The 23,411-nt window shown below is 43.8% G+C and overlaps 1 protein-coding gene across 2 annotated transcripts; it reads left to right on the top strand.

Annotated features, from left to right (window-relative positions):
* The first annotated feature begins 6,081 nt into the window (after positions 1-6,081).
* On the top strand, positions 6,082-11,358 carry slitrk5 (SLIT and NTRK like family member 5). 2 transcript variants are annotated; one of them, XM_030086188.1, is made up of 2 exons: positions 6,082-6,181; positions 8,008-11,358. In XM_030086188.1, exon 2 carries the CDS (start codon positions 8,066-8,068, stop codon positions 10,682-10,684), a length of 2,619 nt encoding a protein of 872 aa, XP_029942048.1. In that variant the 5' UTR covers positions 6,082-6,181; positions 8,008-8,065; the 3' UTR covers positions 10,685-11,358. The 2 variants fall into 2 exon arrangements, with proteins under 2 accessions (XP_029942048.1, XP_029942049.1); XM_030086189.1 differs by lacking the exon at positions 6,082-6,181 and adding an exon at positions 7,117-7,256.
* The last annotated feature ends 12,053 nt before the right edge of the window (positions 11,359-23,411 follow it).

Raw genomic sequence — 23,411 nt, 5'->3', positions numbered from 1 at the left:
TCGGATTTCAATTTTATTTTTTTTGCTTTTGCGAAAGCAATTAGGAATTTCAGTTAAAATATTTGGTTACCGTTTGACAATTTCAGACAGTTTTTGCTATTTTGCTTGAATCAATTTTAGCCATTACAGCTGGCAGATTGGTTCCAGATTGGCTCATATTTTAGCTGGCCAACCTTTGAACTGTTTTCTTTATTTGAATGTCACATTTGAGAGCTTGAACTATCAGACCGAAAATGACGAAAAGCTGAAATATTTTCTTCTCGCTGCCGCCACGTCACGCTCTACAAAGCACACGGAATCCAGAGATCAGTCGCATGAATATTGCTTTATTCACGTTGAATACAGCCGTCAAAATTGAAAAGCCAACTAATGCGCTTCTATGGGAAGTTGCATTAAATGTGGCACCGCAAGGACTGAATCAATTTATCCGGATGATTGGTGGAGTGACACCGGCGCGAGGCAACAAAGCGTTTTCACTTCCCGGTCCGATCCGTCCTCGCTTGTCTCATTAGCCTTCGCTCCATTACGGACGGCGTCGAAAAAAGAAAAAAAAAAAAAAAAAAAACCTACGTCCTGGGTTGTTTACGTGAAGCAATTTCTGCGCCGGATCTCCAGAAGACGTGCCAGTCGAGCTAAAATTGCTTTTTAATTCCATATTATCTGTGTTCTGAAAGGATCCCGGCCCCAGAGACCTGTTCCGGGGACGGAAATTGCTGGCAGCGCCGATCGGCCTCTTGGACACACAAACCAGATGAGACCTCGGAGTTAATCACAGCACAATGCGCGTCAACCTCGGTGCTGACAAAAAGGGGTTTACCTTCTATTAAAGCCAGACACTCAGAACGTTCTTATGCATGAGGAGAAAAGCTGGTGAAGGATTCTTCCATCACGTTGGTCATTTAGTTTCTAGCTTTACTGCATGGCCAACGTTTTGGAGCGTGAAGGCAGCACCGGCTGAAACAAGTGGAAAGGAATGGATGGCATTATGCAAGTTCTGTCAGATCTGGGTTTACTGTATTTCATCAGAGTCGAGTCCAGCAGAGGAAATTATCCGGAGTGCACATTTTAATCAATTTGTATATGCGACAACAAACAACGGCACGCTGGAACCCTTCGCTGAACTCACTCCGTCAAGCAGAACTGTAAAATTAAATGTAATTTCCCAAAGATGTGCTCTAAATATTGTCAAATTATAAAAACAAAAAACAAAACAAGCAATAATGCAATGTTGTATCGCATGTCCCCAGTGAGATGTTTGCTTTTAGGCGCACTTCATTATCATCCTGCCCACTGTGTTTGGCTCACAGCCTCGCTACCAGAAGGCTTTTTTTTCTCTGATATCGAGTCAAACTGAGTCTACAAACGCAAACTTTACCAACAATTACCATCACAACTCATTTTCCCGTCAGAGTTGGTGGACTTGGAGAAGGAGAGTCGGGTACAATGCTCTCGTTATGCCTGTTTTTTTGGTTCCTTGAGACCAGCAGTCACACGATCTTCTACAAAGTCGTCACTGAGTTCATCCAGACTTCTCCACCTTTACCTGGTGTATGCAAAACAATTGAACTGAACTGAATATGTGAGTTTTGAACTTCCAGGAGAGCGAAAGCACGACTCAGGGGGCGACGGCGCTCCAGACAGTTTGCTCTGTCACCGGGAAACGGGGAACATCAGTCAGCGGAGCAACACAGATGGACAGGGGAGATCTCAAACATGAAAACAAGGACAGGCTGGGTAAAGGGCTGGAACGGACACCACACACACTGCAAGACACACACCGGCGTCTGACAAGAGAGCCCGAGGAGGAGACGCAACGAGGCACAGCTGGCAACAATCAAGCAGCAATCAGGGTGGGAGACATGAAGGGCGGAGCCACGAGGAGCCTGAGGGGAGAGCAGACATGAAGGAAGAGGCTGAGAGCAGAGGAATGAAACGCAGCGAGGCTCATCCGGTGAATACGCAGTTAAAATGTCACATGATATGTTATTATAGCTTATCTTATCATCAGGAAAAGATCATGTTGAGAGTATTGCTCACGATCACATTTTCAAATACATTTGTGGAATGAAGAAAAATGGATTTCTTTTTAAAAACTGTCAAACATCCAGTTCATAGCTTTTGCGACAAAAAAAAAAAAAAAAAATCAAAATCCAAAAATGTTAAAAAAAGAAGTCTGAAAAAGTGAAAACACCAGCATTATTGAATTTTACTCTAAAGGCGAGAATAAAGAAAGAAAAAAAAACATTGAGCAACTGCAAACGGGCACCCAAAACATGACAAAAGTTTCCTGTTTTCACTTGAAAACATTGCCGAACTTTCCACAGATATCAATCGTATTCTAATGAAAGCTGGAACTTGTACAGCCGGCTACTGAAACCACTGAAGCCCGCAAGCGTGGTGAAAACTGGTGGAGTTTATTTTCCATGAAGAGACGCGCTTCATGTTGCTGAGCGTTGTTGCGGTCCTTGACTCCCCGGGTCAGCCCGAGACGGCACAATGCACGACACCCTGAGAGACAAAACCCGAGAGACATCACTGCAACAGTAAATCGATGACACTTCCACGCGTGTGTGGCACAACAAAGAGGACTGAACAGCTTATTTCAGCTGCATGGAGAACGGAGAACGTTGTTCTCTCTCTCTCTCTCTCTCTCTCAGGGCTTTGAGAAAAGATTTAAATCCTGCACGTCCAGACAAGTATGAAACAACCTGGATGGAACTGAGTTTGTTCTTGTTCTTTCCACCTTGAGAAAGCAAACTAAAGTGAGTGTCCACTAGATTACTACATTGAAAGTTTTTACTGGCCGTACTCGACCACAATGGTTGAGTTTGTCATACAGCAAACATGCAGGGAGAAAAAGCATTTATTGTTGTGTTAAAGAAACAGGAATGTCACTCCTTGGAGATATGAAGGGTGCATACCAAGGTGGCATAAACAACAATTCTTGTTTTGCATTGATTATACATGAGCTAAATGACCCTCCTGATAACAGATTCTCATGACTTTTGCACCTCTGATAATAATCATGTTGATGAAAATAAAGCCTTTCGTGTCACGCTTGAAATTTTGCCGGGAAGTTGCAAAAGATCCACGCCGGAGTCGGCACGGAGTCAACTTTCATTTGCATTTAATAACTGGGCCGTTTCTGCGAGTCGTGATCATAACATTACGCGCTTCACCCAGATGATCTATGGTAATAGCGTTCATGTTTGCGGAGAGCCATTAGCCTTTTGTGAGGGAGGGATTCGAGTCCGCGGACGCACAGCTGCGTCCAGCTCGGTCGACTCCTCGGGAACTCCAACGTGGCTTCATCAAGGGTATCGAACTCTCCTCTCGGCATGGCACGAAGTTATTTAGGCGGGGAAGACGGTGACGTGGGAGAGCCGCACCACGCCGCTGCGCCCCCGATCCAGACTGGCCCGTCCTCACAGGATAGACCACCCTTAACACGATTACCCAACTTCAGACTTTACGATAATTCAGTGCATCTCCACGGCTAATTTCCACGAGGCGGGCACGGATGCCACATCCGCTTATTGTCGCTCGCGTACACGCTAAAGAAAGCACAAGATTTTGACTTATTACCACACAATACTGGCTAAGTGGGAAATCTCTTTGGACATGGCAGCCCACCATACGCTAGATTTAATTTGATTTTCTGTTCAGGCTTTGGTTTAAGTGCCTTTAAAGTTTCCCGTCCTGCAATCGGGAGGGTGAGAGGGCAGCTGTGGCTTTGACTCGATTTGCTCTTTCAACAAGAAAAAGGATGGCGGGGGGCAAAATAAGCCGCGATTTGGCGGAGGGAGAAAAATAAATAAATGCACTTAGAGCAACGTGGCGGCATTAGCAGGCTGGAGTATGTGGTGCAAAACTGGATTAGAGCCTAATCCCACAGGGAAAATTCATTTCTCTCAATGCAGATCTCGTGTAAAAGTTGTGTTTTCCGGGACTATAAGCTTTAATCCACGGAAGCCCGAACGACGAGTGAATGTTTGCTTGACCTTGCGCGTCGCCTTTAACACCCATTTTTCTCCATTCTGCGATCGGCTGAAGGTCGACGAGGAGAACTACGGGGCAGAGCTCACATTTAAACCAGAGACTGGGTTCACAGGGGGCAGAGGGTAAAAAAAAAAAAAACCACATGAGGCAAATGAAAGGCATGGCTGAAGGCAGAGCACACACCCCCAACTCCTCCCACCCCAAGCTATCGTTTTATGTTTACTGAACCAAATCAAAAAACAAAGCACTAAGTAGATGGATGAGACGAAAAAAGAAAAAAAAAAAAAAACAATGACAATGCAAGTATGTGGCATGAAGAGGAATTTTGACTTAATCATGTTAGAGTATTTAAAGACATTCATTTGATAGGTCGATCATGTAATCATTAAGCAGATAATCCACATCAGACACTAAAATTCATGTTGAATGACTTTGAGAGTGATAAACAGCTAAAAAAAAAACACTTCCCCTTCTTACTGATTCCAATTTTATGTCACTTTGTGCCTCTAATTGGTGGTTTTGTGGGTTTTGCACACATTACTGTGTGCGTTTAATGTGATTTTACGTTTGTTTGTCACTTTTTTTAAAACAACTCCTGTGTTATTTAGGATGTTTTGCTTCCTCCGATTGCCATTTTGTGTCTTTGTCACCACTTTACCGCTTTGAACTAAACCTTATAAAGTTCTCTTTAGACTTTTTTGTAGTATGTCTGGATGATTTCAGGCCTTTTTGATGTGAATTCCACCGCTCTGACCCATTTATTGTTACATTTTTCCTTTTACTGATATAATTTATTCAATTCAAAGCTTCCTATTGTGTTGTCTTTCTTTAGGATACAGTTGTGATGTCATGAGGTGATATTTTTGCATGAACAATGTGCTGCTTTCCACCTGCGCCTGGTCTCTACACTCACTTGAAGACGATCTTGAAGACCGTTTCCCATCTCCACGCACAATAATGGCACTCTCCTGGTCAATTTGTAACGATCCGAAGAAAGAAGGAAAGAACTTGTACATGATTAAATGTGGGAATAAAAAGGGCCAGGCTTGGTGGAAAAAGAGAGAAAACTGAGTGTGACAAATGAAATGGTTGTTGCTGGTTGAATCAGAAGACACCAAAGTGCAGAGCAGGAAAAAAAGCAAGGCTGCCAAGAAGCCTCTTTCCTCATCATTGTGCTGCCCTCTACGGGTCTTCTTCCAGCCTCCCTTATTTTTTCTTTCCTCCCTCTCCCTCCTTCTACCTCCCCACCTCCATCCACATCACCATAGCCCCTTAAAGAGTATTGCACGCATTAAATTGCTTTTCCATTCCGCGCCGCGTCAGTCCACAGATCGGGGGAGGGATGTTTACGCCTTTTCACGAGCCGTTTCTATCATTATGGTTATTTTTGATTTTCACTGTCATATTGTGGTAATTGTTTCATAATGCGTCCATGGCTGCAGGGTATGCGCTGGTTTGCACCAACCGAAATCAAGTTCCACTAGTTGAAGCGTCGGTGGGGAGATAAAGCTCGTGCGCGCACGCGGGGCGTCGTATGACCGATGCGGGGCTGCTGCTCCTGCTGCTGCTGCTGCTGCTGCTGCGGGGAGAGAGCCGGATCGAGTCATCCGGGGAGAAATCTGGAGGAGGCAAACCGCCGATCAACATCTGGGCGCAACTGAAATCAGAGAGACCCTGTGCAGATCCGCGCACGGACTGGTCCGAGCCGCACCACCGGCGGCGGACAACGGGGGGATCCGTGGCGTCTCCTCCGCGCTCCGCCAAGTGCGCACCGGACGCGAGTCACAGTTGAAATGCATGCGGCAAGTCCTGTCTGATGTGGGATTACCACGCTGCCTCCACCATGCTCGAACTTTGGTTTTGGCTCTTTTTCCGAGATGACACTGCTAATTTCGTTTGGAGGAAGACGGGAGCCCGCTTCTGCGAGCCGGCTGGCACGTTACTGGCGTGAATGAGACTGATTCCCTTCTGGTTTATGGAGCTAAACGCGGAGGAGACTTGACTTTTATTCTTTTTATTCTTATTTTTTACTGCTTTTTTTGTTAAATCATTTTCTAAAACCCTTTTCTCCGGCGAAGAGGAGGGAGGACGGCGAGATCCATGTTTTCAGTGAGGCTGGAGGACAGAGACGGGGCACAGCCGTGATTTTCGGGATGCTTTGGCGTTCACCGGGATCCGCACGGTAAGAGGACATGTTTTTTTTTTTTTACCCCCCCCCCCTCCTTCCTTCTGTTGCGTTGGCCGCATTTCGGGGGAGCTGTCCGCGGTGCTGAAATCTCCCTTTCTTCCTCCCTTCCTCCCTTCAGCTGCGGTGCTGAAGTTGATCCGGATTTAAGATGCTGTAAAGCAAGGTGTCTGCGGCCGCTGTGGCGATAACAAGCCCCGCATCTCTGACACGCACCGTCACAGTTTCCCATAACCTCCATCTGCACTCGTTTTCTTTCCAAGTTATCTCCATCATCCCTCACGTTTCTTTCTTTTTTTTTTTTTTTTTTTAATCTTTTAAGAGGTTGATGCAGTATAACCATCATTATAATAATGTGAACGAATTGGAGACGCACCAAATTGACTGTGCGAGAAAATGCGCGTATTTTTTTTTTTTTTTTTTTTTTTTTGTTGTGGGAGAGATGTAGCGGGTCGATGTGTGGGGCTTTTTGTGCTCTTTTAAGGAACGCACGCAGACCAGTTGTGTGTGTGTGTGCGTGCGTGCATGCGTGCGTGCGTGCGTGCGGGTCTGAGCACGCGCGCTCACGCGTCGGAGAGAGAGAGAGAGAGAGAGAGAGAGAGAGAGGATCTGTAACCTTCTATACAGCAGATGCCATATACATATTACAAGATTATGGGATTTTTTTTTAAAAGTCAGAATGCATTTTTGGATCGGAAATCCGCTTCCTGATCAGCAACACTTGCCTATTTGATCAACTCCTCTCATTTCTTTTTTTTTTTTTCCGCCTGTGGGCAGAAGAAGGGCTGCGACTGTCGCCTCGTACAGGCTGATATTCAGCTCGCTCTCTCTTTTTTAAAGAAATATGTTAAAACAACGGATTTGAACATGGAGTCGATTCGTTTATCATGAGAGGAGGTTTCTTTTTTTTTTCTCCCCCCCCCCCTCCTTCACACACGCACAAGGATCGGTTTAATCATAGAGCCAGGGAATAAAAAAAAAAAAAAAAGAAAAGAAAAATCCTCATGCTGTGTGGACGGACGGAGAGGAGAGGAGGGAGCCGACAGTTTGCACAAGTCGTCGGGTATGCGGGGTGAGTGTGTAATCTTCATGCTTTAGGAGATAGGAGTTCATCCTTGAGGTTTTTAATGTTGTGTTTTTTTTGTGGGGGGGGGGGCAGAAAGAGGGAGGGGGTGAGTCGTATTGAAGAAATCCCGTTGGTACATCATCCATCACACAAAGCGATGTTGTTGCTTGAGAAACGTTGACGGTTCTTTCCCTTTTTATTTTTTTATTTTTTTATTTTTTTGGAAGGGAGATGAGAACAAATTCTTAACAACAAGTAAATGATCGCATTTATCAGTCCGCATATGGTGGATGGAGATGATTTTGTTTCTCTTCCTCCCTTTCAAAGATGGATTGGAATTCAGGCGAGCTATCAAAAATGCGCAGTGGCTGTCCACCGCGGGTAGTTGTGTTAACAACTTGAATGTACGGCAACGCGTCTGTGTGCAATTATTAAAGCTTTAACTCGCACAACAAGGCCAAAATATTGCAGCTTTAGGAAATCTGCAGAGGGAACAATCACCAACAGGCCCTTACTTTTGCTTGATTTTGTGTGTTTGTCATGCATACCTCAAATGTTTGCTCATCATGGACTCTGCTCTTTCTCTGGCCAGTGTCTGTCTCTGCATCTTTTTTTTTTCCCTCTGTGTGTGTGTGTGTGTGTGTGTGTGTGTGTGTGTGTGTGTGTGTGTGTGTGTGTGTGTGTGTGTGCGTGCGTGCAAAATATTGCCACATATAAAACAGAACCCGTGCTTTTCTTTTTCTTGTCCTCATTTCAGATGACACCTCATACTGGTACCGCACTTGAGTGAGCTGGGGCATCCTCTCCCAGGAAAAATGCATATCTGGATCCTAAAAATAATCCTTCTGATTGCATCATCTCTGAGGCTGGTTGAGATGTATGACAATTATGGGGAGATCTGCCGAAACCTGTGCACGTGCGAGGAGAAGGAGGGGATCCTGACGGTGAGCTGCGAGAACCGGGGGATCATCAGACTGACGGAGATCAGCCCGGTCCACTTCTCCATGTACCACCTCCTGCTGACGGGGAACCTCCTCAAGAAGCTGTCAGTCAATGATTTTATCAACTACACCGGGGTGACCATCCTGCACTTGGGGAACAATGACATCTCGGAGGTGGAGTCGGGTGCCTTCAATGGACTCCAGGGATTAAGAAGGCTGCACCTGAACAACAACAAAATCGAAGTCCTGAGGGATGACACCTTTGCGGGACTGGAGAGTTTGGAATACCTACAGATTGATTATAATTACATCACTAACATTGAGCCCAATGCTTTGAGCAAACTACACCAACTGACAGTGATGATTTTAAATGACAACTTGCTCTCGGCCCTGCCCCCGAACATCTTCCGGAACGTCCCCCTTACGCACTTGGACCTGAGGGGGAACCGGTTGAAGATGTTCCCCTACATGGGCCTCCTGGAGCACATGGACAAAGTGGTGGAATTACAACTCGAGGAGAACCCGTGGAATTGCTCCTGCGAGCTCATCGCCCTCAAAGCCTGGCTGGAGAGTATCGCGTACACGGCCCTGGTGGGGGAGGTGGTGTGCGAGACGCCGTTCAGGCTGCACGGCAGGGACCTGGACGAGGTGTCCAAGCAGGAGCTCTGTCCACGAAGACCCCTGGAAGAGACGGTCAGACCTGCACCTCCAAGCAGCACGAATGGATATTACCAGACCACGCCAGCTGCTGTCACAGCATCTGCCACCTCCTCGGCTGTTTTCAGGTCCTCCTCCAAGCCGACCAAGGGCACGCGGCAGTTTAACAGAACTAGGGTAAAGCCCACCTCCCGGATAGGAGGCAGTAACCCGTACGGCCCCATCATTGCTTTTCAGACCAAATCTCCTGTGCCTTTGGACTGCCCCACTGCCTGCACGTGCAACCTGCAGATATCTGAAATTGGGTTAAATGTCAACTGCCAAGAGCGAAAGATTGAAAGCATTGCTGATCTAAAACCCAAGCCATACAATCCGAAAAAAATGTATCTCACTGGAAATTACATCCCTGTGGTGCGGAGATCCGATTTTGTTGATGCCACTGGATTGGATTTGCTTCACCTGGGGAACAACAGGATATCCCTGATCCACGACCGAGCTTTTGGGGATTTAACCAACCTGCGTAGGCTGTATTTAAATGGTAATCTCATGGACAGGCTTACAGGAGAGATGTTTTTTGGTTTGCAGAACTTGCAGTATCTTTATTTAGAGTACAACAAAATCAAGGAGGTCGACGCGGGCACTTTCCGCTACCTCCCTAATCTCCAGCTGCTTTTCCTCAACAATAACCTCCTGAAAACTTTACCTGTGGGGATCTTTTCCAGCCTCTCTCTGTCGAGGCTTAATCTGCGCAACAACCATTTCCAGAACCTGGCCGTGAGTGGTGTTTTAGATCAGCTGAAGCTGCTGGTGCAGATAGATCTGTTCGAGAACCCCTGGGACTGCTCCTGCGACATAGTGGGGATGAAGATCTGGCTGGAGCAGCTCAGCGCCGGCACCGTGGTTAATGAGGTCGTGTGCGAGACGCCCAAACGCCACGCCGGCACGGACGTTCGTTCCATCCAGTCCGAGCAGCTCTGCCCGGACTACTCTGACGCTTACGTCTCGCCGACTCCCCCCACGGAGGAGCCCATGGACGACCGAGCCGTCACCACAGACGCCCCCCAGAAATCCAACTCCCCCAGCAGCACGGTGCCCCTTTCCGTTCTCATCCTCAGCCTCCTGCTCGTTTTCATCATGTCCGTCTTCGTGGCTGCTGGGCTCTTTGTAGTGGTGATGAAAAAGCGCAAAAAGTCACAAAGTGACCGCACGAGCACCAACAATTCGGATGTCAGCTCTTTTAACTTGCAGTACAGCCTCTACAGCAACCGGTCCGGCCCAAAAGTGAAAGCGCCGGCCGGCCACGTCTACGAGTACATCCCTCATCCCATGGGCCACATGTGCAAAAACCCCATTTACAGGTCACGGGAAGGCAACACCGTGGAGGATTACCGTGACCTCCACGAGCTCAAGGTCACGTACCGGAGTACCCCGGACGAGGAGAGGGATAGTACGATGAGGAGCCCCACGTACAGCGTTAGCACTATCGAGCCGCGAGAAAACCCGTCCCCTGTACAAGACGCTGACCATTTCTTCAGGGGCATCCTGGAGCCCGACAAGCAGTCCCCCCATCAGCCAATCCCGTCCATCCCTGCAGGTGCCAATTTAGAGTACAAGTACACAGGGCCCGTGTCGTACACGTACAACCCAAACTTTGATGTCAGACGTCAGTTCTTGCACCCGGAGAGGATAAGAGAAACGGTGCTCTACGGCACGGCGCCCAGTACTGTTTACGTGGAGCCCAACAGGAACGAGTATCTGGAGCTAAAAGCGAAATTGCAGTCTGAGCCCGATTACCTCGAAGTTCTTGAGAAACAGACCACCTTTAGCCAGTTCTGATCAAACAGAATTGTTAATGTAATGAAGCATTTTCTCTCTTGACCCTCCTTGAAAAACCAGTTTATAGGGTGCCTTGGCACAGTAATAAAAAAAAAAAAAAGAAATATCTAAAAAAAACAAAAACAATCGAAGGAGTTGAAACGGGGTGTGCCGAACAATCTTATTCTTATTTCTGAGACATGACATTACAGGAATGGATACAGCTTTCTGAAACCTGGAGGAACAAAATTGCTTAACTGATGATGCAAAATCTATTTTTCTATGGTGAAGATCGAATACCACACACACACACACACACACACACACAGATACATACATACATATACACACACAAACACACACACACACACTTACACAAACACACACAGACACACAAAATGTAAGTGTACAGGTAAACTCTTACCCAACTTCATTTTCAGGATTATAACCATGCATAAGGTATATTGTGAATCAGAAAAAGAAATGTTTATAAAAATCACTCCTGGACAAAAAGAAAGAAGAAAAAAAAAAAAAACAATGTACAGCAGATATCATCAAAACTGTGTAGGACTATTTTCTGCTGTAGTCTGTAAGTAAGTATTTATTGATATAATCTGCCATGTCTTTTCAAAACTTTTGATTCTACATCAATATTACCTGTGTCATCATACTTCATGATCCTCTGGAAAAAAAAAGGCTTCTGTTTGTAGTTTCATTTCCTGTAGCTCTGCATTGTAAAAGTGGCTTTTTTTGAAAGTGGCACACCCCCCCAATGTCGAAAAACAGACTGCGTCATTTCAAGATGATAATGATGATGATGATGATGATGATGATGATGAAAAAAAAAAGTGTCTTTGTATGCTTTCTGCACTTTTTTGGAATTGGAAGGCGAGTCAGCCTTCGACGAGCTCTCATAAAGGAGATTATTATATTAAAAATGAATATGGGTATTCATTCTTAATATGTAGAATTGATATGTTATCAAATTCATAAAAAGAAGATGATATTTGAAGTATGAATTATGTTGTGTAATACTGATATTTTAATCAATGTAACACCTATTTTTATACGAGCATTGGCAGATTCTCTATCCCTTCTTGGTTTGTTTTGATTGCTTTGCACTTCTTGCACTATATTGACCAAACTATGTTATTGTCATCAAATAAACATGATGTCAGGTTCATATAATGTGCGTATGAGGAAACTCAAACTGTCGGGCTGACGCTGCTGCGTGGAGATTTTGGGTTGCAGTGCGCCATGACGTGTTTGCTGACAGGAAGTGGCGAGTTTTCGGACTTAATCGAAGCAGCTGGAGATACAGTGTGTACCCTCCACTCAGGGCGGCAGCCAGTGTCTCAATGAGGGCGCTAAATCAATGGCTTTCAATCAATGAGGATTATTCAAGGCTGTCCTTTTGCAATTCTAGCATGAAAACAGCCTCCACGTCGTCGCCGTCCTGGCAGGAGATGAGGGGGTCGTTCAGACCAACGTCCGGAGAAGAAGCGTCAGTCATGCAGCCAGATTTATCGTTTTTAACTTTTCCCTTCAATTTCTTCATATTTTCATGTTGAAACTCGATCTTGTTTTGATCTTTTTTTTTTTTTTTTTCTTCCCCCTTTCCCCGTCAAGTTGCTCCTCGCTTGACCCACTTAAAATCCAATATGCAAAGCAGGCCCATAAAAATGCAAAGGATGCAGCGCGCCACCATTTTCAGAGAGCAGCGAGCCTCACCGTTCAGGAATTCAGTGTCAGATGTCTCGATCTCTCCTCCCTCTTAAATCATGATTTGGTAGCTGTGATCTGCTTAGAGAAGGGGTGATTTTACCTCCAGAGAGGTGCTTTCTTCCCTTTTCTTTCCTTATTTCCCCTGAATGACAAAAGAGAGAGGAGATTGAAACGAAAATCTTTGGGTCTTTTTTTTTTTTTTTTTTTCCTCTTTTTGACTGAATCTTTTCATAGAAGCCCAGAATGAGAACAGAAGGCGCCATTTGGGAGATGAGGAGTCCTGGAACCGAGCGTAACTGTGGATGTGTCATACATGTAGCAGGGGGACGTGATTCATAGCCAAGGAAGGGGTGTGCAGTTGCCCAGCATCGGTGGCCTTTGCGATGCCACACTGCTTACAGTCTCTGACATGCAGTATTATTTATTTGTCCGTCCGATGCCAGGATTAGACTGGATGCATGACGACAAGAGGCAGCGAAACCTGAGCACAGATGACAATGCGGCAGATCCTCCAACATTGTATTTTTCTCAGGATGATTTGGCTACCTTCGCAGATAAAACATGCTCCATTACATAATCACTGAATCACGTTGCTTTTTTTTTTCCTTTCTATTTTTTTTTTCCTAAATGAGCTTATCACTATGTGTGTGTGCATGTGGATGATACCATTCAAATATTGGAGAAAGTGTGTGTTAGACGACTGCCAGTACAAGTAATGCTTTTAATCAGCCGACGGCCTCTGGAGGTCTCACCGCAAATGGACGCATCAAGCGAAGACTTCTTGGTTTTTTTTTATGTGAAATCGCTCCCGCAGTTGGTCAACATCTGTATTCAGGCAGGGAATGAAGCTCCGAGATGAAATATCTCGGACCGTGTTGCCTCATGCCGCACAAGAGCCCCTGTGATTTATGGCTGAACCTATTGTGCGGGATCTGATGCAACGCGAGGCGTGATGGAGGTGCAGATGCAGCCGTCGGAGAGGTCTCACTCCGTCCTCCGCAGGCCAACTTTGGGAATCCGTCAAAATTTGTGTGGAAGGAAAAACTTGTTTGAGGCAGAGATCCAAGCCGCGTGAGGCGCGTGGCTCACCACTCGGCTATTTTCAGCTTAACTTGGAAGTAATTATTTTCTAACAGTGTATGAAAATATCAGGCTAATTAAACATTTTCTGGGCTGGAATTGGCAGAATTGTGAGCCATCGCTTATCAGATGCTGTTGTCGGATTTCTGTGTTTATGGTAAATAAAATCAGCTTGAAACCTACATGCCGCATTAACCCATCAGAGCGTGGAGGAGAAAACGACTCCGGAGCTGCGGGGAAGTCAAAATGTTCCCGCTAAAGTTCGCCTGACCACAGTCAAACTGGGAACTTCCCATTCGAAAGTGGGAATGCTTCAGGAAGCTCCGAAAGGGTGTCCAACATGCAGCAAGTGGGCCAAAACAGGACCACTAAAGAGTCCAGGCAGACCTGTCAAAACAGGAAATGGAGGTTTGATGTTTTGTCACAATCTGCTGTATTTTACATTTATTTTCTTCAACATTTCTAGCTTATCCAGGTTCTGCAGAAAAAAAAAAAATATTTTGAATGATTTGATGTGTGTTTAAAGGTATATTTATGCAAACATTTTACTGATCTGGCCCACTGAGCATGTGAGCACCACTTAAGTTGGGGAGATAAATGTTATTGACTTATTTTAATGTCCAACAGTGTGTTGTTTTATGGGATGGATTTTTAAAGGTGCAACATTCCAAACTCAGAGGTGGGAATTTCCCAAATGGCAACTTTCCACTGACTTGAAGTAAATATTTTGTTTGCAGCTAATTAAGTAAATAAAAAAGTATTTTTATTCCAATTTAAGCTCATTAAAGGCTTTGAAGAGACAAAATGTTCTTTTTTTAAATTAAAAAAAAAATCTTTTGAACGTATAAATGCTTTTATTTAAAGCTAAAACTGATTTTGTGATGATTTTATGTGTGAAATGGTGGAATATCTTTATTTTTTGCATTTTTCGACACAGTCTATCAAAAAAAATGGCTTTTCGATCATATATTGGTGTATTCAGACCATTTGGCTTTTAATTACAGAACCTGTTGCGGGTTTCTTGACTTTTTTTTTTTTTTTTTTTTGGCCACGTTGCTTCACCTGACTCTGCAACAATATGTTGGGAAGGTAATTAGGCTAATGCCCCCTCTGCATGCTGGGACAGATCGGGATGGGTGGACAGTTTCCATATGCTCCGGAGACGCCTCACCTACCCCACCTACCTCGCCTCGTCCCCCGATGATGATGTGAGCAATTGAGTTCAAGGAGATCTGTGTAATTGAGAGGGCAGGGATGGCATCTGACAGGCACCGATGGCTCCAATGATTACTTTAATCAGAGTGGTTAATGGAATTCCTTCAGGCATGTAGAAATGCTCAAATGTTCATCAGCACTCAACCGATTTCCGCCCGACCACGGGCACCTCCTCTTCCACCTCACGTCGCCATAATTACCGATCAGTTTTCTTTCCTCTGCATGCTCTCGCTCCCTCGCTACCCCGCTAATGTGTTTGTACCTGTGGTCTCATGTAAAAACCCGGAGGTTTAGAGATGACATGCATTATGGATGAAGTGGCTTTAACATGAAATGTCACGGCGAGCCTGTTAACAGAGAGGAAGTCGAGGATTTGCTCGCAGTAAAATCTGGGTGAAACAGAAGCTCCTTTAAAATAGAAAGTGCTTTATGTTAAAGTGCAATTGAGTTGAAAGCAGAATAAAAATGTATATTTTGTGACCAGACTTTTTCCCCCCTGTGCTGAATTTGTTGCTTCCAGACTGCTTCCAGAAGCACAACTGTGACTTTTAACCTCATTTCAATCGTTACTGCTCCACTTTTTTTGTTTATTCCAGTGAGATGTGTTTTTCGTGGATTTATGCACACCATATGTTCTCAAAATGTGTGTTTTTTTTTTTTTTTTGGTTCATTTGTACAATATTTTTCCCTTTTTTTTTTTTTTTTTAATAAAATGAGGTTATAATCATCACCCAGCTTAGAACAAATTTAGAAAACGGAAATTCACTTTCATTTTCAAGATTCCTGCTTTATTATTGCCAGGACAACGTATTTTATTGTTTCTCTTTAACCCATTTCCTCCAGTTAGTATGAAAAACAGTCATTCCTTAAAGCGATACTTCAACATTTTGGCAAATTGGCCCATTTAGCGCAGTTCCTTAGTCATTTCGAACAGCATACTTACTTTTTTTTTTTTGTGAGGGCGAGCTGTTGTTTATTCAGAGGTGAGTCGGGGAAGGTTTTCGGGACGGACACAATGGAGGTGAGTGGTATTTTTGCTTCCCCTCGTCAAACTCATCAAATACAAAATCCAACAACCCCAAAACACTTTGGTGGACACGTTATAATCCGCACATTCACTACGCTGTGAAATATTAATGCAAAATTACGAGATTGAGTTGTTTATGCGAAGATTGCTGAGACGGAACTACTTACTAAACATGGCGTCTGGGCGTAGTGATTTCAAAAGAAAAAGTAGTTCCCAGTATTTGCTTCAATGTTGTAACGCTACAATATGATTTGTTGGTGTTCCACAGCGTAGTGAATGTGCGGATTATAACGTGTCCACCAAAGTGTTTTGGGCTTGTTGGATTGTGTATTTGATGAGTTTGACGAGGGGAACCAAAAATACCATCCACTTCCATTGTGTCCGTCCTGAAAACCTTCCCCGACTCGCCTCTGAATAAACAACAGCTCGCCCTCACACAAAAAAGTAAGTATGCTGTTCGAAATGACGAAGGAATTGCGCTAAATGGGCCAATTTGTCAAAATGTTGAAGTATCCCTTTAAGGCAGTGGTTCCCAAACGTGGGTGTGGGACCCCTTTGGAGGGGTGTGATGTTGACCTTTTGTGAAGTTGTCAAACATGTTTCGAGCTGAATTGTGCTTTCATGTGAAGGTTTCTGCTTCATTATGTTGTGCAACACTGACTTTGTGGGGTTTCAAAAATATGTCATTTTACCATCAAAACCAGTGCATTTCCTTCATTTTATGACAAAAACGGTCATTTGTTAAGGCAGCGGTTTCCAATTAGGGTCCAGGATCTCTTTCATGATGCAGCATTTACCTGCCTAAAAATGTACATTTTAAACTTTTTGGACAAGAATAATAATAGACAAGAAACTGAAATTTGCTTTCGTTTTGAATGTTGTTGCTTTTGTGTCTGACAAAGTGGGCGTGTTTGATTGACTTCACTGCCAAAAACTGAGCAAATATTAGACAACAGAGGCAAGTAAAGCACCATATAGTATATGTAATTTTGCTATACATACTGTATGCTGCATAATACATGAATTGGCTGTCAAAAAAGAAGAAGAAAGAACTGATTCCCCTCTTTGATTTTCTGCCACATATGGAAATACTGTAATTGGAGCTTCTCTTTTTCAGCCATTAGCGTGAATAGAATGTTTTTTTTTTTTTCTAACTCTCCGTCCAATCTGCATGGCGGATAATGACATTAGTGCAGAGGAGGGGAAAAAAGAAAGATCCTGAATGGTTTGCAGTTATCGGGCAAGCTACGGAGCGTACACATGTACAATGAGCTTGGATGTGATACACACCGGGGGGTACGTGCGATCAAAGCCTCTGAAGAAATATTTTTACATCAGTGGATGTGTGTACACAGAGGGTGGGAGAACAGAAAGGAAAAAAAAAAAAAAAAGAGTATTTCATGTTTTATTTACTCATTTTTATTGTCAGGTTTTCACTTTATCTTCCTCCCCCGTTCAGGCTGCCCTCCTTTTTCCAGCTCCCGGCCGGGCGGCCCGCTCGCGTTCATCAGGCCTCTGTTTGTTTACTGCGCCCGGCGATCCGGAGCCGCGGTAACCCTGTCGCTTGATGAATGGCGACCGTGGCGTTGCTGACTCCCTCCCAAAAAGTTAACAGAAACCGCACAACAACAGGTTGACGTATGGCTTCCTGCAGAGTGTCAATAGTTTGTGATCAGATCAGCAATCCAGTGGTCGATAAGGGATGTGAACTGCATGGGACTCTGAGGAACTGGTGCATGATGCTCACTGAGCATGCATTAAATTGATGATTTCTTCAGTTTTTGTTTTTGTTTTTTTGTTTTTTTCTTCTAAAGTACGACTGGTCCTTTGGTCTCTCTGCCGTCCCCATTTTGTCTCTCACAGCGCGCCTGCACAAACCCCGCGAAAGGAATTAAGACTCCACACTGGGAGATCGCACAGATAATGAAATGGTGGGAGGTAGAAAAACTCATTTTCTCACTCGTGTGAGAGAGAGAGAGAGAGAGAGATAGGACAAGAGCGAGATGCCAATGTGGCTATTGAACGGTCGTCCAATGGCGGTGTTTGATTCCAGCTCGCAAGACAATGCCGGGCCTCGGGTTCGGGGGGGGGGGGGGAAACCGCTTTGGTTTCCCCCTCCACCAGAGCACAGTGAGCGACAGTCTGCTTGTGTTTGGACAATGGCAGGGCTGGAGTTGGCAGGGTGTGGGCGTGCTTGTTAAAAAAAAAAATGGCTCCGGTGGAGGGGCTCTCAGAGCTCTTACAGCTCGATTGACGTCACCTACTTGTGATTATTTTTTTTTCCCTCTATCTTTTTCTCCACGCTGTACCTGCGAATGTGTGTGTGTGTGTGTGTGTGTGGGATATGTGTATAAAGATTACACATCGTGGTGTAATGAAGCTCACACATCGATGGCACGACGCAGCCTTTGTTCTGGGCTGCTGGTGCCGGCATCGGAGGCGGGAGGGTATTTTGCTGGAATGGGTTAATTTGCGAAATGCTTCTCGGTGCAATCGGGCCAATTTCGCCAGTCATCTCTGGCATTGATCCACGCGCAAACCGAGAGGCACACATGCTAATGTGGCTGCGGCAGTGTGTGGATCTGACCTTTAACGGCCGGGGAGCTTCATTGTAGCCTCCTTTATAAATTGTTGCTTGTTTTCCTTCATCTCTAGATTCAATTTAGTTGTGGTCCGTTTCGGTTCACCTTCATCCTCGGTTGTTCCGACGCCTTCTTTTTTGACTTGTTGCTCTTTGCAAAAGACACGAACATGTTGCCATTTCCCTGAAATTTCCTGTCGACTCAATGTGGCTTCACCTAATTTATATTAGGGGGGAAAAGGGTGCAAACAAGTAAGACGCTGCGCATTAGATCGCATCTGCCGTGTTAAAGTGTGTTAACAGCAGGAATTAGAACCAAATTAAACCACCAGAGACTCCCAACTCATCCGAGCTGTCAAGACGTTATTATAGACTCCATATAAATGTGTAAGGTACCATGGGAGATCGCGGTTATTGAATTATGCCAAAATTAAACCATTAGCGGGGAAGAATCAATCCGAGTGGAGACAGCAAGGGAGAAAAGTGAGGTTTAATTTGGTTGCAGGCATCTTGAAGGACACGGTTAGGTCTTTATTGTGCTTGTAGCCTCATACAAGCGGTTAAAATGTGGTAAAAATGCACTCGATGGGCGTCTTCACAGTTCAGCACCACATCATGCATGACGAGATAGACTTTGTGTAAAAAACTGCAGTAAAGGAGCCAGAGAGGGTCCTTTAATTCCATTAATGTGACCCTAAAAGTAATTACAATATATCCAACTGGATGATAAATATCTCCACAATTCATGAATGTCGTGTCGATTTTCTTTTTTAAAATTGTAAAACAGAAATCAGCAACTGATTTCAACTCGGCAGTTCAAAAATGATGCAAACCGTATGTTCTTGATGTCTGTTAGCACGGTTTGATTAATTTGTCATCATAAGAGAAAAGTTGGTCACATTTATTAAAAAAAAGTCACATTTGCTTGATGACACTAATCTACTTCTTATAGTTTCATTATATGTACAGGAGAGCCGACCCCAAAATTTGACGTATTTGAAAAGGTTATTCTCAAAATACTAATAAACCAAAAAATGTTTCTTTTTACTTCATTTAACTGTACTTTTTACTTTTTTTTATTATACTGAAGTTGCTCTGGGAATATCAAATTGTAGGATTTTTTTTTTCATTCAATTTAAACAGTTTTAGTTGCATTTTTTAATGAAGGTAAAAATATTCAATAATTCATTAGATTTTAGCATTATATGTTTGTCCGCATAATTTCTGAGTAAAAAAATAATATCATATAACTTCTTCAATGTATAATCACCCCCAACATAACTGATCTTATATATTTAAATTAATTTTTCTGCAATATGGCCATTCGAAACAATCTATAGTTATAAGTAAATAAATAAAGAAAGAAAGAAAAGACAAAAAATAGGATGGAAGCTAAGCAACTGAAATAGATTAAAAATGTCAAGATCTAAAATGAAATACATTATTTGTTATCCAATATTACAAGTACAAGACAGCAGATCATCAAATCTGAGAAAATACGAAATTACAAGTCATAATTATTCAACATACTCACAGAACAAACAACAAATACAAGAACTTCACTAACTTCATCTTTTCAACCAAATCTGAACACGAGATTACCAAAAGTCACCATCAGAGTGTTCAGCGGAAGCAATCACATTTATTCACTCACAGGGTGATGAAATTAATAATTCATGTCAAGATAATTACATACTACTGTGCCTTAAACATTCATTTGTGTGTCCGTGCATGCGTGTGTGTTTCCAAAACCTGCTAATAGCTTTCAAATGAAAACTTGATTTCAAAAAGAGGATAATGTTCTATGCTGTGGAAATTGGGGTCCCTGGAGGTTCTCAGTTAATGTGAACATTTCTAAATAATCAATTTTGTACCTCTGAGATTACTTATGTGGCGATAATTAAAGACAGCGTTGCTTTTCTAAACACGGGACTGTCTGAAAGATGCAGTTTTTCTGACGTCAGCTCTTTTCTTGTTGTCGCGATGAGATTTTTCTTATTTTTGAAGTTAGATCCCATCAGTGGAGCTCATCTCTTCATGTCTCCTCGTGCACATGTAGTAATTATAAGGCCTTTTATTTAAATGAAAAGAGAAAGGCGCCTTGGTGTCCGCACTGTCGGCTGATGAGATTCAAGACACACAATGGCTGAAAAGAAGCACTCACATGTTTGCTGTTACTCGAAGATGTCGATCTTTGATGCTTTTCACCACTTGATGGACGTCTGATTGTAAACTCAGGGTAACCGCTGATCGACTTTAGCTCGGAACGAAGCGTTTAACCTTGAATTGTTTCAGGAAAAATCCTGCTTTGCATGTGCGCTTCTTTCCCCACGTCTCTCCCTTGGCGCACCTCTGCCCTCCGCCATGCGAGTCGAGCCTGAGAAAAACATCGGACAAGCACAGGCGGAAACGCGCGCGGAGAAATTTGGACTGAAAGTACACACGAACTGGCGTTTTTAAATGGAGGCCGCGGCTGCGTATGCACGCTACAGCTGTAGTGAATAATTGTGCACATGCTCAGTAGATGGGCAGCGATAATATTTGCCTCCAGAGTGTTAAGACTCCCAGTAGTTTCAGATGCTTGTAAGTAAAGCATCAGAGCAACATATATGTTTAGAAATAAGGATGATCCGAAAGTCACATCCATCAAGTTCCATTCGTTTCATGACTTTCACAAAACTGAGACAGAAAATTGTAAATAACTTTGATAGCAATTTATCCAGAACATGACAGCTAACCCGGGAAGATTTGGTTAAAAAATTCAAGCCGGAGTCCTTTTTTGACCTCATTCAAGTCGGGTTAAGACAGGCAGATCCTTCACATTATTCCTTCACAGTATTCTGAAAAGCGGTGGAGAAGGACACTTTTTGACTTTGCAATCATTTGCAAAGTATTTGCCAGAGAAGTGAAAGCTGGTGTGTGCAGCGGATCTCACTGAGGTATTAATTTAGGACTTCAAAAACCAAAAAAAAAAAAAAAAAATCTTGAGATCAGACAGATGTAGGACAGTAATTCACCGCTTTGCCTCACGTTTTAAGATAAGGAACAATGAGCCCTTCCATCAAAGTTGTGTTTTTGAGTTCTAAATTGTAAAATGTTTGTCATGTGTCGTTGGGTTTTGTAGTACACGGCAGATGATGCTGATAGGAATGAGAACTCAGGTACAAAGAAACTAAAGTACATTGAAAAAGTCAGGAAATGTGTGTTTGGTTGATTTCTCGTCACAGTGCTTCTTGGCGTTGATTTCATCATTAACAGGTACTACATTTGTGAAGAGCATGCATGCTGAGAAAGTGGGTGTGCCAACGGTAAATTCAAGAAAAGATCCTTCCTTTGTTGCACAGACAGCTCTTTTTTGGGAAATCAATTATCAGCTTTTTGAAGTGTTTCATTGCATGGATAAAGAAAGGAAGTTCCAAGATCTTGAAAGAAAACCAACCATAAATATTTTAAAAAAGGACGATTTTTATTGTGAAATATAGACGATGTGCAGGCTTTCTGGAGTATCATCACCTTAAATCACTCGGTGCGGGGCTTTGTTGCACCAGGACAGTCAGATCGGGGTAGTGGAGTGTGTCTAAATCATTCATGGCATTTGTTTTAAACCTGCCTACAGTACCAGATGGCGGGGATTTACCTTGTCAGGACAATTTGCATCATGTCAGGTACGATGTCAGCCACGCACATACACTAAAACAACTGCCAGGTTCTCTCCTCCGGCATGCAGATCCAGCTCGATGTGTGGGCCGGCCACCACCTGCTTTTTCTCTGCAGAGGGGAAGCCAAAATCGGGTCGGATTGGGATTTAGGGACAACGCTTGAGAACATATACCTCTGTTTGACGAGCGAGATCGTATAGAGGCTCATCAGGAGCGTTTTCACGAATCTTCTGGATGATTTATGAGCATAATAGGAGACAATGCAGAAAGCTTTAACTGCTGCTATCCTTCATTTGTGCTGCGTGACTCCTAAAGCAACTTTTCTTTGGAATGGAATGGTGCTGCATCAGCAGCCCCAAAATGAAAGAGAAAAGAAGTTCTGAACTCCCATTACAGTACATCCAATCTGATAGATGAGTCTCCCTTGTGTCCTCGTGTCACCCGTACAAGCTGATGGTCCCGGACTGGATGCTCGGATCTGTTTTCCCCATGAACAAACTCCTGGGTTATTGATCCTTTGTTCCTTTTTAAGGCTAATTATCCACTCCACCGCCAGTTCCTGTTATCGATGTCCTGCTCTTCATCCCTTCTCTTCACGCTGAGGGCTAACTCTCACAAAAAAAAAAACAAAAAAAAAACTTCTGATGGTCATCTGCCTGCAGGAAGGAAGGAAGGAAGGAAACACTTTGAGCCGTTCGTGCCCCGCAGCATCTGCTACTATTTACGACTCATATAGCGTATTAAACTATGGAGGGAGAAGTGACAAACCCAGTGACTAATGAGCAGCCGGGCTCGCAGTTATCATGTCTGTGTTTCAAAATGGGGGTTTCGACCTGCAATTAATGAAAAGACAGCCCTCGGCTGTCACATTCATCACTGGCTTTTCGAATAAATCTCAATACGTGCAGAAAAAAAAAAAAAAAAAAAAAAAAAAGATTCAAAGTCATGGAAGGAAGACAATGATTGATCTAACCTTGTGGCGATAAAGGCACATATGGTCCAAAAAGTCCTTGACACAACCTTTTTAGTGGTGTATTGGCAGGGCTTTCACAACAAACAGCTGCATTATTCACAAAAAAAAAAAAAAAAAAAAAAAAAAAAGGTGCGCCTCGAATTCCAACCCTGGCACCGGCGAGGACCGGACCGCGCTTATTGAAACGGTCCAGCCGTGATAATGAAGGAACATTCATCTATTCCAACGGTTTGATAAAGCGTCGCCGGGGCTCGCCAGCCGCACTAATGGATTAGAATTTAATATGGAGCCCGTTTTTATTAAAACAAGTGTCCCTCAGGAAAATCCTTGGCAGAGGGCTTGTTTGTGGTAAACAACACCCGAGGACCGAGGAGCCCTCTCCCCGTGTCTCTCGCTCACAGCCACCCCGGCGCGAGGGGAAGTGATTGATTTGCTTTCCCTCGTGAGTGATGATAAGCTGCAAACTCATTAAGATGGCCACATCCGAG

The sequence above is a fragment of the Salarias fasciatus genome (genome assembly GCF_902148845.1).
Source record: "Salarias fasciatus chromosome 23 unlocalized genomic scaffold, fSalaFa1.1 super_scaffold_20, whole genome shotgun sequence".
In the NCBI taxonomy this organism is placed as follows: domain Eukaryota; kingdom Metazoa; phylum Chordata; class Actinopteri; order Blenniiformes; family Blenniidae; genus Salarias; species Salarias fasciatus.
Note: the sequence above shows the minus strand (reverse complement) of the source record. Positions and strands in the feature narration are given on the sequence as shown.